This window comes from Mauremys reevesii, linkage group 11 (assembly GCF_016161935.1).
Source record: "Mauremys reevesii isolate NIE-2019 linkage group 11, ASM1616193v1, whole genome shotgun sequence".
NCBI lineage: Eukaryota > Metazoa > Chordata > Testudines > Geoemydidae > Mauremys > Mauremys reevesii.
Window position 1 is genome coordinate 32,126,913 of NC_052633.1, and position 18,350 is coordinate 32,145,262.

The 18,350-nt window shown below is 40.4% G+C and overlaps 1 protein-coding gene across 1 annotated transcript in view; it reads left to right on the forward strand.

The window, feature by feature from the left end:
• The first annotated feature begins 416 nt into the window (after nucleotides 1-416).
• Nucleotides 417-18,350, forward strand: part of LOC120374529 (calcium/calmodulin-dependent 3',5'-cyclic nucleotide phosphodiesterase 1A-like) — a 200,810-nt gene continuing 182,876 nt past the window's right edge. Inside the window, exons 1-2 of the mRNA XM_039494314.1 lie at nucleotides 417-524; nucleotides 16,461-16,544. Coding sequence (XP_039350248.1) covers nucleotides 16,498-16,544 — 47 coding nt within the window. The 5' untranslated portion in view covers nucleotides 417-524; nucleotides 16,461-16,497. The remainder of the gene's footprint in view (nucleotides 525-16,460; nucleotides 16,545-18,350) is intronic.

Below are 18,350 nucleotides of genomic sequence, written 5' to 3' on the forward strand. Positions count from 1 at the left end.
AGCTCCAGCTGAATTTACCCCCTTTCACTAGATAACATAACCATTCAATGTTTAGATGAAGATGACTTGGCACTTAAGTTTTCCATTGGTATTTATAGGTGATGGGTTTAGAGAAATGTTTTGCTGCAGCAGTCCATAATACAGGATGATATAAGGTTATCTTACAGGATTGTTCATGAGTGACTAAACCCCTCCTGCAAATGTTTTATCAGGTGTGAGTAGTGAAATGCTCCAGCCTTATTTTTCTGTGAGCAAGAAGGGAAATAACTTTTTTAAATAGTTCCAGGAACAGCCAGTGTTTATATGAGTCTCAGATGGAAGATTTCCAGATCCTCTCTGTAAACCTTTATATGAAACCATGCATAATGTATAGTTTACAATTTGGAGTCCTCAAAAATATGTGAACATTTGGATGTTCCAGAAAACGTTGGATTTGTGTCACAGAAGAAGTCCCTTGGAGAAATGCAGATGGTGTACAAAAGACTTAGAGAGGCGCCTGGAAAAGCTTGGTGAGCAATCTGAAGGTGAATTATCTTTAATTGATATCGGATGTGCTTTCATTGTCATAAGTCTGATAATGAGGGTGTACAAAAGATTTCACTATGAAATGATACTTACTGCTTCTCTGTTAGAAGGGCTGTAACTTTAAACCTCCTGCGTTCTCGTCTTCTCCTCCGAGAAGTATTAACGAGTGGGTGATTGAAAATAGTAAACAGTGCAGGCTTTTTAAACTGACATGACATGTTTCACTTTTCGATGTAGATGGGGAATCTGAGCTGCACCCAGGAGTTAAGTGAGTTGCTCAAGGTCACACAGGCAGCACTAGCAATATAACCTACATTATAGCCTGATTCCCAGTCCAGTACCTTTACCTCAGAACCACTCTTCCTCTTTGTCCATTATTCAAATACCCTTCAAAAGATGTCATTTTTAACAGAGTAAAAGATCCAAATGATTCTGAAAAAGTCAAGGAGCAGAAAATAGCTACTGTGGCCATAACAGGCCTTTTGGAATAACAATTTTTGATAGATACCAAATTGACTTTACTTAGGTCCTTGAAAGATGTACATCTTAAAGACGGAGTTAAAAATAAGAGTGCATCAGACAGCAGGATTAGTCAGTTTGTGTCTGGCAACCACTATGACCAATTTACTGAGGCATAATTTTTGGATGTTGTCCATTTCACAAGTAAGCCTCACCAATACGATCTTTCAAATAGAATCCCTTGGGAACTTTAATAGAGCTGAGTGAATTCAAATAAAATCAGACAATTCATTCTCAAAATATCACAATACTTATTCAGTAAATTATTCCACCAGCTCCTATTCAGACTTATCTGAATTAGAATATTTCATGTTTATAGAAACATATAGTAACTGTCGTGAAAAAGTTCTGAAAGTCTGCATTTGCAATGCCCATATTTCAAGAAATACACACAATTTTCAAAAATTCAGTTTCCTTCTGTTGCCTATGACTCTATTTTTATTTGGAAGGAATCTTCACTGTAATGGCTGCCCTTCTTTGAAATCGACACTCTCTTCCCTTTTATATTCAGTCACATAATGCAAAGCAAGTTATTTTAGTGAACAGGAGCTGCAAATGGGAGTTTTGTGAGGGAGTATGGGAGCCAGATATACCTAATAAACATTCTTTAAATTTAGGCCAATAACCCAGCCCGTCCCCCATACACACAAAGAACAAACAAAAAAATTAACTTAGCAACATTTGTCAGAAATAATGCAGGCAGAAGTCCCACAGCAGTGTGGGCAGTAACCAGTATATTGCATTGAATGCAGCGTGTGTGTGCAAGCAACTTATGTCCCTCAGACACTAGGGGCTTGTCTACACTACCAAGTTTTGTTGACAAAACAAAAATCTCCAAAGGGTGATCATACTTGCTCCTTCTGTTGACAGATCCCATTGTATGCTCTTGCTGTTTTGTCTCCAAAAGGCAGTTTTCGGCAACACAGCTTGCCAGTGTAGACAAGCCAATAGTATGGGCTCTTCAGACCAGAGTGGCTGAACTGGAGGAACTAAGGGGGGCAGAGAGGTACATAGATGTGATTTTTCTGGGACACAGTAGAGTGGTCCCATCCCCAGTTGGACAGACTCTATGTTGTTGAGAATGAAAATCTTGGGGAAGGCAAACATCAAGCTGGACCAGAAGGAAATTATCCCATAGTTGGGACCCTCCTTCCAGCTGATGTCGTGGTATCTTCTTGCATGGAGGTTCCCCCCACAAAGGGAGGAACCCCAGGTGCTGGAACAATTTTTATAGTGAGGATGCAGAGAGCCATTGAACCAAACTGTAAACCCTGTATATAATGGAAACTACTTCAAGCCAGAGGGTGGAAGTGCATCCCTAGTTCCAGCACCTATGGAGGGACCCCTGTTATTAGGAAGAGACAGATGATAGTAATGGGGAATTTGATTATTAAAAATATAGATGATTGGGTTTGTGATGAACAGGAGAAATGCATGGTGAATTGTTGGCCGGGTGCAAAGGCTGAGAACCTCTTGAGACATCTAGACAGACTTATGTGCAGTGCTGGGGAGGAACAGGTAGCCATGCTATGTGTAGGTACCAATGATGTAGGGGAGAGGTCCTGGAGGCTAAATTTAGGCTGGTAGGTAAGAGATTTACCAGGACCTCCATCGTAGCACTTGCTGAAATGCTTCTAGTTCCATGCATGGGGCCACAAAGACCATCAGAACTGAAGGTCTCAATGTGTGCATGAAACTATAGCATTTGGAGGAGGGATTTAGATTTAATAAGAACTAGGGAACCTTTTGGGAAGCCTATATAGGGAGGATGGGCTCTACCTAAACCAAAATGGAACCATGCTGCTGGAATGTAAAATGAAAAAGGTCATTGAGGAGGTTTTTAAACTGAGGGCTGTTGGAAAGCTAACAGGTGCAGAGGAGCACACGCTTCAGACAGACACATCCCTTAGGGAAGATTTATTAAAGTGTATAATCTGTATCTTAATAACAAGGCGAGGAGAGGATAGAAGTTGGAAAAAGTACATGCAGGAGCTGAAGAGAGTCAAATGAAGAAGAGTCCCATTCAGTTACATCACATGAAGGCAGACAACTAAATATTGACAATTTATAAATGCTTGTATACAAATGCAAGAAGCCTAAATACTAAGATGAGGGAACTCGAATGCCTGGTATTAAATGAGGATATTGATATAATAGGCATTATGGAAAGTTGTGGAATGATGATAATCACTGGGACACTGTAATAGCAGGGTCCAAAATTTCTAGGAATGACAGAGTAGGTCATGCTGGTGTGTGAGTGGCACTATGTATGAAAGAAAGCAGAGTCAAAAAAAGCAAAAATCGTAAGACTCAAACTGCACCATAGAATCTCTATGGATGGAAATTCCATGCTTGAATAATAAGAATATAGCAGCAGCAATATACTACTGACCCCCTAATCAGGATGGTGATTGTGAAATTCTCGGGGAGCTAAGAGATGCTACAACAACATATACCCCAATAATGGAGCATTTCAGCTATCCCCATATTGACTGGGCACATGTAACCTCAGAACGGAATGCAGAGAAAATTTCTAGACACCAGAAAAATTAAAATAAAGTAAGAGGACCAACAAAAATGCCACCATGGCTAAACAACAGAGTAAAAGAGGCAGTTAGAGACAAAAAGACATCTTTTACCAGTTGGAAGTCAAATCCTAATGAGGATAACAAAAAGAAACATAAAATCGGGTAACTCAAGTGTAAAAATATAATTAAGCAGGTCAAAAAAGACTTTGAAGAACAACTAGCCAGACACAATAATTAACAGCAATTTTAAAAAAGTAAATCCAAAGCAGGAAGTCTATCAAACCATCAGGAGGGCCACTGGATGATTGAGATGCTAAAGGAATACTCAAGAAATACCAGACCATTGCAGAGAAGCTAAATTAATTATTTGCATTGGTCTTCACTGCAGGGGATGTGAAGGAGATTCCCACACCCGAGTCATACTTTTTAGGTGGCAAATCTGAGGAACTGTTGCAGATTGTCCCAAAACCACCTCTAGAGACCTCAATCTGATAAATTAAACAATACTAAGCCACTAGGACTAGATGGTATTGAGCCAAGAGTTCTGAAGGAACTCAAATACGAAATTGCAGAATGACTAACTGTGGTACGTAAGGTTTCAGAGTAGCAGCTGTGTTAGTCTGTATCCGCAAAAAGAACAGGAGTACTTGTGGCACCTTAGAGACTAACAAATTTATTTCAGCATGAGCTTTCGTGAGCTACAGCTCACTTCTTCGGATGCATAGAATGGAACACACAGACAGGAGATATTTATACATACAGAGAACATGAAAAGGTGGAAGTATGCATACCAACAGGAAGAGTCTAATCAATTGAGATGAGCTATCATCAGCAGGAGAAAAAAAACTTTTGAAGTGATAATTAAGATGACCCATAGAAGGTGTGAGGAGAACTTAACATAGGGAAATAGATTCAATTGGTGTAGTGACCCAACCATTCCCAGTCTCTGTTTAGGTCTGAGTTAATTGTGTCTAATTTGCATATTAATTCAAGTTCAGCAGTCTCTCTTTGGAGTCTGTTTTTGAAGTTTTTTTGTTGCAAAATTGCCACCTTCAAGTCTGTCACTGAGTGGTTAGAGAGGTTGAAGTGTTCTCCCACTGGTTTTTGAATGTTATGATTCCTGATGTCAGATTTGTGTCCATTTATTCTTTTGCATAGAGACTGTACGTAACTACTGCATAAATCAGCCTTTGTACTGATGATGGGTGAATAGCTAATTTAACACATTTTAAAACAGGCTCCAGAGGCGATCCTGGCAATTACAGCACAATAACCCTAAATTCAGTACCAAAAAAATTTGGTTGAAACTATAGGAAAACAGAATTATCAGACAGGTAGATGAACATGATGTAATGCAAGAATCAGCACACCTTTTGTAAAGGGAAATCATGCCTCACCAGTCTACTAGAATTCTTTCAGGGGGTCAACAAACATGTGGGCAAGGGTGATTCAGTGGATATAGTGTACTTGGACTTTCAGGAAGCCTTTGACAAGATGCCTCACCAAAGGCTCTAAAGCATAGTAGTTAGTCATGGTATAAAAGGAAGTTGCTCTCATGGATTAGTAACTGGTTAAAAGATAGGAAACAAAATGGGGAGGGATAGCTCAGTGGTTTGAGCATTGGCTCAGTGGTTTGAGCATTGGCCTGCTAAACCCAGGGTTGCGAATTCAATCCTTCAGGGGGCCATTTAGGGATCTGAGGAAAAAATCTGTCTGGGGATTGGTCCTGCTTTGAGCAGGGGGTTGGACTAGATGACCTCCTGAGCTCCCTTCCAATCCTGATATTCTATGAAAAGGTTAGGAATAAATGGTCAGTTTTCACAGTGGAGAGATGTAAATAGGGTTCTCCTGGGTCTAGTGCCATTCAACATACAGTAGACCCTCGTTATAATACCTTTCACAATAGCGAACCTTGGCTATAGCGAATGTGGTCCTGGATCCCACCTCCATCCCCGTCCATTGTGGTGGGGGGCTGAGAGCTCCTCCAGGCCTGGGGCTGCGGCAGGGGGCTGACAGCTTCTCTGGCCCCAGGGCCACTGCTGGGAGACAGAGCTCCACTGGGGCCCAGAGCCAGAGGAGCTCTGTTCCCCCCATTCCCTCTGACTACAACAAACCGCTGGGTATACTGCACAAGTGGCTTAGATCCCCAGGAGTTTGTTATAGTAATGCTGTACTGTATTCATAAATGATCTGTAAAAAGGGATGAACAGCGAGGTGACAAAGTTAGCAGACGATAAAAAGTTCCTCAAGATCGTTAAGTCCAAAACTGACTGTGAAGAGTTACAAAGGGACCTCACAAAACCCAGTGACAAGGTAACAAAATGGCAGATGAAATTCATTGTTGATAAATGCAAAGTAATGCACATTGGAAAACATAATCCCAAGGCTGCATACAAAATGATGGAATCTAAATTAGCTGTTACCACTCAAGAAAGAGATCTTGGAGTTATTGTACATAGTTCTCTGAAAACATCTGCTCAGTGTGCTGCAGCAGTCAAAAAAAAAACAAAAAACTAGCAGAATGTTAGGAACCATTAAGAAAAGGATTGATAATAGGTCAGTAAATACCATAATGCCACTATGTAAATCCATGGTACACCCATACACTGAATACTGTGTGCAATTCTGATTGACCATCTCAAAAAAGATATACCGGTATTAGAATTAGAACAAGTACCGAGAAGGTTATTACAAATGATTAGGGGTATGGAACAGCTTCCATGAGAGGAGAGATTGAAAAGACTGGGACTGTTCAGTTTAACAAAGAAAAGACTTGGGGGAGGATATTGTAGAGGTCTGTAAAATCATGACTGATGTGGAGAAAGTGAATAAGAATTCCTTATTTATCCCTTCACATTACATAAGAACCAGAGGTCACCCATGGAAAGTAATAGGCAGCAGGTTTAAAACAAACATAAGGAAGTATTTCTTCACACAACACACAGTCAACCTGTGGAACTTATTGCCAGGGGATGTTGTGAAGGCCAAAAGTATAACTGGGTTAAAAAAAGAATCAGATAGCCATTGCTGGACCTATCCTCTATGAAGTTATTAGCCAAGATGGTCAGGGATGCCACTCCATGCTCTGGGTATCCCTAAACATCTGACTGCTAGAGGCTGGGAGTGGATGACAGGGGATGGATCGCTTGACAAATTGCCCTTTTCCATTCATTCCCTTTGAGGCATCTCACACTGGCCACTGTCGGAAGACAGGATACTGGACCATTGGTCTGACCCAGTATGGCAATTCTTCTGTAATACATCAGATGTCACTCATAGGATAATAAATCTGAGATGACTGCATGAATTGGTGAGAAGTGATGTGCAAAGGAAAACTGTACTCTTCCTTTAAATACTCTTTCTTTAATAATAGAAAAAGATATAAGCTATAGGACCTTAAAAGTAAAGGCTGAAGTTCATTCCTATGGTTCAATAACTGTTGAATCAAAAGTGCAATCCACCTGCCAAAATCATTTTACTCTAATGAATATTTTAAAAAGGAAATGCTGTTGTATCCTCCTCAATAGCCACTTAAATGTAAGTAGCTTGTATAAAGGAACCCAGTTATTTCTTTTACAATTACTTCTTACTTGTTAAGACAATATATTTCCTATGCACCAAAATAAGCCCCATCTGGAAGTACAATGGTGTCTTAAGGTATGTGTTTACACAACAGAGAAAAACCTGTGGCTGGCTTGTGCCAGCCAACTTAAGCTCGTGGGGTTCTGGCTCTGAAGTTGTTTCATTGCTGTGTAGACTTCTGGGCTCAGGCTGGAGCCCGAGCTCTGGGACCCTCTCATCTCGCAGAGTGCGAGCTGGAGTTGGCTGGCCTGGGCCAGCCACAGGTTTTTCTTTACTCTGAAGACATACCCTAAAATGAATACCTCATAGAGGAATAAACATAGAAAAGAATAGACACTTTAACATGCCAAAATACATACCATAATAGAAAATTGACCTAATAAAAATGTATACAATGAGTACATTTTTGTGTGCATTAAACCCAAAATACAGAGGTAAATTCTCTGCTGGTGTAAACTGCTGCTGCTCCATCGACTTAGTTGCATGGTGCCAATTCATACCAGCATCTAATTTGGCCCATACTTTCAAGGGGTTTGATCCTGCTTCTGTTCAAATCAGTGGAAAAAACACCCATTAACTTTAATGGTGCCAAATCAAGCCCTAAAAGAGCAGACTCGTCTTAAATGACTGCCTTCTGTACAAGATTGTCCATTTATCATCTTTATTGTATATATGCTGTGTGGATCCTTCACGTCAGCAGCCTATAGTGAGAATTGTCATGCGACTTTTGCCTGGGATATTATTTTTATTATTGTATTATACCCAAAGCTACCAATCAGACTCATTGTCCTGGGGCTGGACAAACGCAGAGGAAGATGCAGTCCCTGTCTCAGAGATCCCATTTCTGCAAACCACACCTGCTGAACTTTTTACTCGTGATTAAACTTATGCTGGTGTGTAAATGTTTGCAGGTTTGGAGCCCATTTTTCTTTTTGTTAACATACTTATTTTTTAAAGAAAATGTCCCCTCTTGTGTATGTTTAACTGCTGCCCATGTCTCCTAAGTGTAGAATAAATTCTAATAGCTTGGTTGGAAAGGAGGCTTCATTTTAGTTAACCTGGACAAAATATTGTTGCATGTTGACAGTGGTGGTGTTGGTTCAAGTTTCATATGTGGTATTATGTTCATGGAGAAACAAGTGTCATGATATGGGATGGCATGGCATGGCACGGGATGGATTGAAGGTGATGATCCTCCACTTTCTAATATATATGTTTTTGAGAATTACACTGTCAACTGGCAGATATACCAATTGCAAAGGAGTCTTTGTTGTTGGGAAATTTGGAGTTTTCAGTTGTCAAATCAATATTAAACTTCCAGTATTTAGGAGACTGTTTTCCTGTAAGAAAACTTTTAGTGAGAGTGTTTAACACAGTTTACACTGTGTTGTAACCAGCTAATAATGCTTGAGAGTGATAGCATAGATTATTGTGGTAGTAAATTGAATTGTAACATCTGGAAAAATCTTCTCATGTTATGATTTGTGCATACATTTAAATTTAGTTCTGCTATTGATTAAGGTATAGAACCAAGACATTTCTGCTACTTTAACCACTGGGTCTTATTCCTTTTTTAAATCAGTGCTCCAGTTCATCAATTAAGTACTCTTCTCTGTAATAAAGTAGGAGCACATGTTATCTCCATGTGTGGTATTCATGGAAGGCTAAATAAAAGGAAAATTACATGTAAGAACATTTTGGATATGATGTATTTGCTACTACAAAGTTTAAGTTCATAGAACATTTGTACTGCACTGTTTCTCTTTGGAAAACATAAAGACTAAGTTCATTTCTGTAGATGAGCTTGCAGCTAAGGAAGCAAGCAAGGAAGGGAGACTAACAAATTTGCATTTCAAAGAAATACTAACACCAATGCCTTATCCTTATGCAATAGTGCATTAAAATTCAATACTATGGAATTCTAAAGGGCCCCTGTCAAGATAAAAATCATATAAAAATTCTTTACTTGTGTGATTCAGACCTTTTAGAGATGAGGACTTTTCAGCGGGAACACGCTGTCAGGAGTCAGGACTCACAGCTGACCTTGGGACCAGCTAACTGCCCTGCAGCTGAGCACTCTGATTGACCACCACCCGATTGGCTGAGAGGAACCACCAGATCTGTTCTGAAGCCCAGCAGCAGCACTAGACTAAGGCCTGGTCTACACTAGGGTGGGGGGTCGAACTAAGGTACGCAAGTTCAGCTACGCGAATAGCGTAGCTGAAGTTGAACTACCTTAGTTCGAAGTACTCACCCGTCCAGACGCCGCGGGATCGAAGTCCGCGGCTCCCCCGTCGACTCCGCCACCGCCGTTTGTGGTGGTGGAGTTCCGGAGTCGACGGGAGCGTGTTCGAACTCCGAGAAGTCGAACGCTACGTGTCGACCCGGCAGGTAAGTATAGACCTGCCCTACTAGTTACTCAGTGCTTATGCCTGCAGCAGTGTTTGTTCCTGAGCTAGCCTTCCTATGCTGTTCGGTTCCTGACTTTGGCTCCGACTCGAGCTTTGACCTTTGGTGCTGTTTCTGCTCTCTGACCACCACTGCTCTAACCCTTCAGCTTGACCACTCACACCTTGTTTCATGACATCTGCAGTCTGCTGTGTTTTAAATCTATGAGTCTTCAACAGGAGGACTGCAGCTGATCTCAATTGTTCGGGACAGCCAATAGAAAGAAAGGCAGTTGCACAAGGCCCAGTTCTGCAAGGTGCTGAATACTTCTTGTTGGGTGCTGATCACTGAAATCAGTGGAGTTGAGGGAGTTTAACACCTTGTATCATTAAGTCCTTAGCCAGCATACAGACTTTATCTTAAAAACAGCATCCTAAATTGCTCTGAGAGCAAACAGGAATTCAGCAAAGTAGGTAGAATGTGGGTGTAACATGCGCAGGACCCGTATCAGTGAGAAAAAGTCTGCTACCTTCTGTGCTAGCTGAAGGAACTTCCGTGATCTTCAAGGTAACCCCCTCTGAACAGTGTTGCAGAAATCCCACCTGAAGTGTATTTATGCCAAATTATTTGCCTACTTGGAGTGTTTCTAAACCCATACACAAGTGCCTTTTGGAATGAATGTTTAATGATCAAAGGAGAACAAGCTGCCTATCTACAACGAAGGTTATGAGGCTGACTTCAGCTTTATTGAATTTATAACTTTTTCAAACTGACATGGCAAATGCACAAACAAACCAACCCAAATAATTCCTATACTTTTTTGTCTTGTAGTTTTTGTGGTTCTCTGGCAAATTAGTACTATTATTATTATATTCAATCCTAATTACTGAAATACCAATGGTCTGATTTTCAGAGGTACCCAGCCAGGGCCGGCTCCAGACCCCAGCGCACCAAGCGCGCGCTTGGGGCGGCGTGCCGCGGGAGGGCGGCAGGCGGCACTGGGGGACCTCCCGCAGACATGCCTGCGGAGGGTCCGCTGATCCCGTGGCTTTGGTGGAGCATCCGCAGGCGTGCCTGCGGGAGGTCCACCGGAGCCGCGGGACCAGCGGACCCTTCGCAGGCACATCTGCAGGAGGTCCACTGGAGCCGCGGGACCGGCGACCGCCAAAGCGCCCCCCCGCGGTGTGCCACCCTGCTTGGGGTGGCGCAATTCCTAGAGCCGCTCCTGTACCCAGCACTCACAACTTCCAACAAAGAAAGTGTCTTGGTACTTCTGAAAATCAGACTATATAAAAGTATCCATAGTTATGTATACCCCAGTTCAGCAAGATATTTAAACGTGGGTCTAACCTTAAGCAGGCTCATTGACTTCAATAGGCTGTTTATGTGCTTCAAAGGGTTATGCACATGCTTAAGTACCTTGAAGAACTGGGGCCTTAGATGTAGTTTTCAGCACTTATTTCTGAAATTCAATGTTTAACATATGCAAATTTTCAGGATGTTTGGTTTAGCAGTTAAGAAAAAATATTTCCAAAATATCTTTGGCCATATTATTCTCTTTTTTTTTTTTTGATTCGGAGAGGACACTCTTTGCAGTGTGAGGACATGAACACAAACAGTCATACTGTAAGCAGCAACTAGAGAACCCTTGAGGAAGTTCTGATGTTTATCAAGCTTCCTGCTGCATCATTGCCTGGATTTCTCTGTTAAGTCTGGAGCACCAGGAATTCTAAAACCACTGCACACTCTCCCCGGATACCAGTAAAACTATAAGCAACAAAACTGCACTAGTCTTTCTCTGGACTGAGCATTTAACTGCTCACAAACAAACTCATGTGCTTAAGTGCTTTGCTGGATTCCGGCCAGAGAGATCATCTTCCTGCAGGATCAAACACTATATGTAGTCTTATGCAATGCACCAAAAATTAAAGGGTAATAAGGAGAGAGTTGAATAGATTTAATTTCTCTTATGTAACCAGCGGTCATGTAGGTCTGTCATTACTATTCATACCTGACATCTGTCTGGGGCAGTTGTTGACTGAAATGCACAGCTTGATAAGGAACTCTGCTCATTTCAAGAGCAAAGATTGCTTTGTCTGGCTCTTTCTCTTCAGACTGAAATATTAGACTCTGTGGTAGTTCTTCTATTTTGAATCGTGGATATTGGGGATTGACTGATAGTGAGAATAATATTATGAAGAATTACCTAAGCGTTATTGCTCTCAGAAAAAGTGTTTTGTTTTTCTGTTTTATTGATCTATTTCCTGTTTTCATATGAGCTCTTCAGCATGTCTAGGAAGATTCTGTTCATAGTTTGGGTTGGCCTGGTTGGATATTTTGTTTTGATTAGGCCTTTTTTGTTTGTACTTTATTTATTTAACATATTCTTGTTGCACGAACATTACAAGAACCGCTCTTTTCATCATGTTATCAGACATTTTATTGATCACAAGGTGAAACTAGAGCTGTTTGAAAACTGCCAATTGCTTTTTTGTGTAGGAAATCTTGAAAAAATATTGTTTGTTTTTTCCTGAGAGAAATCTCTGTTTAAATGACATAAATATTTTGGTTGAAAAAATCCTGAAAATTAAAAATATGTTCGGACTTCAATGAAAAAACAGAAAATTCTGACTAAATTTAAAAGTTTTCATGAAAGAACCATCATTTTTGGTTGACAGGACTTTTATTTAAAACAAACAAACAAACAAACAAAAACACTTTCCACCATTTCTAGGTGAAACTCACCCTTGTGCAGCTTTCAGTTTAGGATTGAAGTGGACTGTAAGTAGTGCATAGGCCTTGTTTCACCCATGGCAACATACCAAAGGGACAAAGAAGGTGGTCAGTCATTAGTTCTGTCTTTCACAGTTCCCATACCATATCTACATCTGTTATACAGTCTACTATAACCAACCATATTGGCTTATATTTGTATATCGAGGGTAGTCAATAGGCAGACCATGGGCCAAATCTGGACCACCAGATGCTTTTGAACGGACCCCAACATCTTTTTATTAATTAAGTATTATTATTATTTATTATATCTATTGTTACTGTTGCCAGATTTCTTATTTGGAGTCTGGACCTTGACCAAGAAATTTGGACCTTGACAAAAAATAATTGATTATTCTTGGTATAGACTGTCTGATCCTAAATACACCACATTTATAAAGAGTGAAGTTAGGAAAAAGAATTTCTCCTCCAGAGAGACAGAATGATAATAAAAATGGCCACATTGTGGAAAGGGTTAAATAAGACCATTTCCTAACTCATGCCCGGAAGTAGGGCTAACAGATGTACCAGCATGATCTAAATTATGGATGGAAGTGAAGTTAACTTTACTGCCTCGTTTAACTTGTCCATTTATGGCCTACTATTCTTTCCCTTTCGCTCTTCCCCTGGCTTTCATTATGTAACAAGACACACTTAAAAATCTTGGATCTGACAGAAAAACAATGTTTGGCAAACTCTTTAAAAAGATGGGTATTTTGTCATTTTAAAATCCATGAAAGAATAACTTTTAAAAACAAATAAATCAGTTGTTTCACATCTGACATGGCTAGGGTCTGCTATCTGAAAAATAGTTTAGAAGAAGGCTTTCTTGTGTTTTTTGCCTTCAGCAAAGACTTATAACCCAGTTAAAACAATTCTGAACAGGCAGATCAGGATTGCTTTTGAAGTTCAATCTGAGTTAGAAAGTTATTGATGTTAACTTTCCCAATCTCTTTATGAGAAAATATAAAACATATATTTAATAAAAGCTCATTAGTGCTGCTGCTGGCAGAGAGCATGACTGAAGAGAAGTGCTCCCCCTCCTCTCTCTCTCCCCCCCCCACTTGGTTTATGAAGAAGTGGCAGGGGGAGGCTATGAAGAAATTTACTGGAGCATAAAGATAGACTCTGGAGTCTCCCTGAGAAACAGCTGCAGTATGGATGGCTGAATTGCTGACGATGTTTTCATCTGATAAGTTTCTGAGGCAGCACTCATGATAGTGCATTTATTTTGCTGCAACAAGTAACTGTTCTTGTTTGCTTTCTCAGAGTTATATTTTTTTCAAAACAAAAGCCTAGAAGCTTTGAGAGTAAAATAGTTTTCAGGTTTATTCATGTCCTATGGTGGGTGGGAGGCAGGTGGGGAATGCTACTGTTTCTATTTTATATCCTTTAGATTTTCTATAATATCCATTTGTGATTGTAAACATATTTTAACTACTCAGATCAGTTTGCAAGGAGCAATGTAAATAATACATTTGAGATATTCAGTTAATCAAGGATGTAATGGCATTGTTCTCTTCTTATCTCAACTACTTGCCCTGAGGGCCCCAGCCAGTTTTGCTCCTGGTGGCTGCCTGAGTGATATTGCTCCAGTTGAAATCAGCTTAGGTTCTTGGGCCCAGATCCACAAATGTACTTAGGCATCTAAGTACACCACTTGGCTTCTGTCTAATCCTGCGGGTCCCTAAACTCACTGAGCACCTACATTTTCATTCTAAAAGTTCCTAGGTGCCTAAATTTCTGCCTCTAGGCATGCACAGTGGACATGTGCCTTCTAGGAGCCTGGCCATCTATCTCTCGCATATGCCCCTGTACAATCCACAAATGAGAGAGATGCACCTTCCCCTGCCTATCTTGCCTGCAGGGCCTCATCCAGTCGGTATGCAAAAACACTGCCTACTGGCTTGTGTCCCATTGAAAATCTGGCCAAAGGAGGAAGCGATGGTGCCCACCTTATAACTTGTAGCCCAATGATTAAAGAACTCACCTGGGATGGGGATGACCTGAACTCAGTTCTTCCCTTTGCCTAGTGTGGGGGTGGGGGCTGTGAGCAGGGGCTGTCCCATCTCTCAGAAGAGCGTTGTAGCCACTGAGCTATGGGATATTCTGATATGGAGCTCTGTTCTGATGGGAGGGCCAAAGGAAAGTTTGGGCAAACTGGGATATGGGCTGGGATGCAGGGAAGAATTTTATTTTCGCATGCTTTGGGGAATTACTTCATTTTTCTTTTCTTGGAGTTATTTTTTATATTTAGCTACATAATGATTGATTCAAAGGCACTTACAGTCTCGGGTGCTTTTTTTTTTTTAATAGATGGAGATAAAAGTAAATATAAAAAAATTCTGTTAATCAGGATAAATGGGCCCTTTGCATGCAGGCACCCATGTAAAAGTGTCTGAGTGCCTAAGCAAATACAAGTTTGGCCTTGCAAATAGTGGATTTTGCAAATGGGTGTGCTTGCAATTTTGGAGACACCTTTCAAAATCTTCACTAAACTCAAATCAAATCTCTTTTGAAATCATAAAATGCTCAGCTACGTGTACTTTCATTTCATCTTTCTGTATAGAACTGGAAGTGCCAGAAGTCTTACAAGAAAGCCTGCACTCATGATGCTTCCAGCCAAATTTCACAAATTCAGGAGCTTTGGATAAGCTGTATACTGTTTATCTCTTCCAGTTTCTATTGATATATAACCAACTTCTATCTAATACTCCTGATATCTTTGTCACAAATTAAAAAAACTTGCCTAAGGTCACAGCATCTGTGGCAGAGGCCAAAATATAACTCAGATCTCCAGTTTCTCAGGTCTGCGCTTTAACCACTAGATCAGTGGTGGGCAACCTGCAGGCCATGGGCAATCCGAGACAGTTTGTTTACATCGACCTTCCACAGACACGGCCGCTGGCAGCTCCCAGTGGCCACGGTTCACGGGAGCTGTGGGAAGGGGTCTAGTGCAGGTGTCTATCACTGCACTAGATCATACATACCCCTTAAATTAAAAGAAAAATGTTTTTTCATAATTTATATATGTCAGAAATTGCCAATGGTGCATATGGCATTCATATATCGAATAGAATAAACTGTTACAAAGGAATCTCAAGTCTATTCTTTTTAAGGACATAGAGTACCTTAATATTAAATTACATGAAGTGTCCTGGAATGTTATAGCAAACCTCTTTAACATGCATATTCATATACCTTAAACATGAAGACATGTTCACAGAAACCTTGTTTAGTTAAGTTACTTTTTATTGTCTTCAGTAGATAATGTGTGAGTCAAATGGCTTTGAATCCAGGGAAGGCATTACTTTGACTAGGGCTTTATTGAAATTAAATTTAGAGTTTGAATCAATGCCCAGGAACGTCGTCAGATATAACAGATTCAATTTGTTAGTCTCTTCACTTTAAATGTGTTTTTAAAAACAAAGAAGATAATTCTTCCAAGCCTTCAGATTTCTAATGCTTTCAGCCTTTGCTTAGGCTGATTAATTGTTATACTTTGGATTATTGTACATTAAAACTACCCTGTTGTGTCTGTCATATGATTACACATGAATATGATGCATAATCTGGATATAATTTGTAGATCTTTATCTATGTGCTTTGTTACTATCATAGCTGTCATATATATAAAATTTTGGAGGAGTGATGGTAAAGGCAGGGGTGCTGGAACAATTTTTATGTGGGGGGAGTGTTGAGAGCCATTGAACCAAACTTTAAACCCTGTATATGATAGAAACCACTTCAAGCCCTGAGGTGCGGCAGTACACCCAGCACCCTTAGTTCCAGCACCTATGGGTAAAGGGAAGGGCAGGGAGCATAGTTGCTATTGCACTTCAATAAATACTGTGATTCTTCAAAAAGCCAAAGACAGCACAAGATTCTCTAAATACGGAAGTATGAAGATATTGTTCCCCATTGCAAAATAGACAAAGGTTCATTTAGTTCAGTCTCCTGTAGTTGCCTGTATCAGATATACCTGGCCGGTTCTGTTTTGCTATAACAAGGGATTTAAGCTCTAAAGCATGAGACTTACTAGTTCTTTTTACTTTTGCCCTATCTAATGTAATAGCAGATGCCATTATTATTTATAATATATTTTAAAGCTCTTACTAAGCTAATTATCTCACTTCTATATTGCAGCAATGTGTTCCAGAGTTAATGAGTTATATAAACCCTGATGCTGAACTGGAGATTACATGAAGCTTCATTGATTTCAAGGACCAGGTAATTTTTTAAGAACCGTAAGTAGGTGACATTTGTAAATATGAAGTTCCAACACATCATGGATTTTTTTGCTTGCTTTAGAGAGCATGAAGGAAATGGGCCAGATCCTTTAGTGTGGTGCAGCAGCTTTGCAGCAGTGTTAGAGGCATACAGGCTGCCACACCCCTCCCTGCTGGTGCAGAGGGTGTGGACAGAGGAGAGGAATCAGGATTTTTTGCACTGTATTTATCCTTTTGTTCTCAGCATACGGACATTAGCTCACAAGGGGCCAATGGCGTAAAAGGCCTCAAATCAGAAACTGCAAAGGCCACTTTTATCTCACCGGTGCATCTTTCTCCCCCTGCTCTCAAGTGCTCAACCCCCATGATCTGACCCATTGTCTCTTGACCATCTGTGCTACTTATTGGTGCTAAAAAAGATATTAAGAAAAAGGTTCCTGCTGAGATTAATCTTTTCTCATCTCTGAAGTTACTCATAAAGACTGCTTTGCTTTCTTATTATTTAGAAAAATGAAAGTTATGTTGCTCTTGTTTCTGAAGCAGATATAATATGCGTCCTTTCTGTCATGTTCCACATGTTCTTCTGTTTCTCAGTCTTGTGACCTTGTGTAGCACTAGCCACTGCACTGGGAAAAACTGTTTTTCTCCATGTTTTTTGTTTGATTCTGTTTTCCTTCAATCTTGGATTCTGTTTTCTGGGCTCTGGCAAAAGCCACTTGCCAACTCCCAGAAAAGCAAGTCAGGCACCAAATCCTTTCTACAACATAAAGCATCTTTCTGCATTTTTACACTAATTGAGTGAAGCCTAAAATGCAATAGAAGTTTTAAAGTACAGTACCAGTCATTTATTCCTATTCCTATCCCCTCTACTCCTCTTTGAGCATCCCTCCAGGAGAAAGAGAACACATGTTACCTTTGCTAATTTCAAGAACTTTCTTTTGCAGTCATCCCATCTTGCTTTAAAAACTCCATCCCTCTTTAAAGCACTCTGATGGCAGTATGAAAGAAAAGCTGCAGATGATAGGGGAGTAGGCTGTATTCACAAAGATGCTATTACAAGTTATCAACACCTTGGGCGAAACTCATCTTGTATAGTGTGCCTGCGTGAGGTTTCTGCACTACCGAACTACTTAAAATAGAAGTGAAGTGCTGCAAAGGCCTTCTGCTAGCCATGTGCACAGGGATGATTTGTTTACTCTCTCGTATTAAGAGAAAAAAGCAGCTTGAAGGAGATGTGGTGTGGCAGCACATACTTGGCTAGCAGTTGTGGGATGTGGGGGAGGAGACCTGCATGGTCACAGACCCTAAAACTTGGGCAGTGGCTGGGCTCTGTTCAGGCTCCAGAAGGCTTAAAACATCTGGGGACCCAGGTGTTGAATTGCACCCACAGTAGTACTGTGGGTGGCCACTGGGGGGTGCACAACTGGATCTATGACAGTAATATCATCTGGAATGGTGCCCAGTGCATACAGGTTCTTGTACCATACATTTTGTGATTAATTTCTTATGATAAATAGACCTTCTTTGTTAGCCTGCTCTTAATTTGGGCTTTTTGATTTGGACTTGAAGGCTAAGGTTTTATATTTAGGCTTCTAAATCCATGCTTAGGCACTCGAATAAGTGCCTTTATTTTCATTTAATTTCTTCTGATCACTCAGCACCTTCTACTGAAGTTAATGAGAATTGTGGCTGCTTGGCACTTTTGAAAAGCAGGCCATTTATTTAGGTAATTCAGAGCTCAATTTCTAGATTTTTCAGAGTTGTTCAGATAAATATCTAAACTTCTGGAAGCTTATTCGGACTGAAC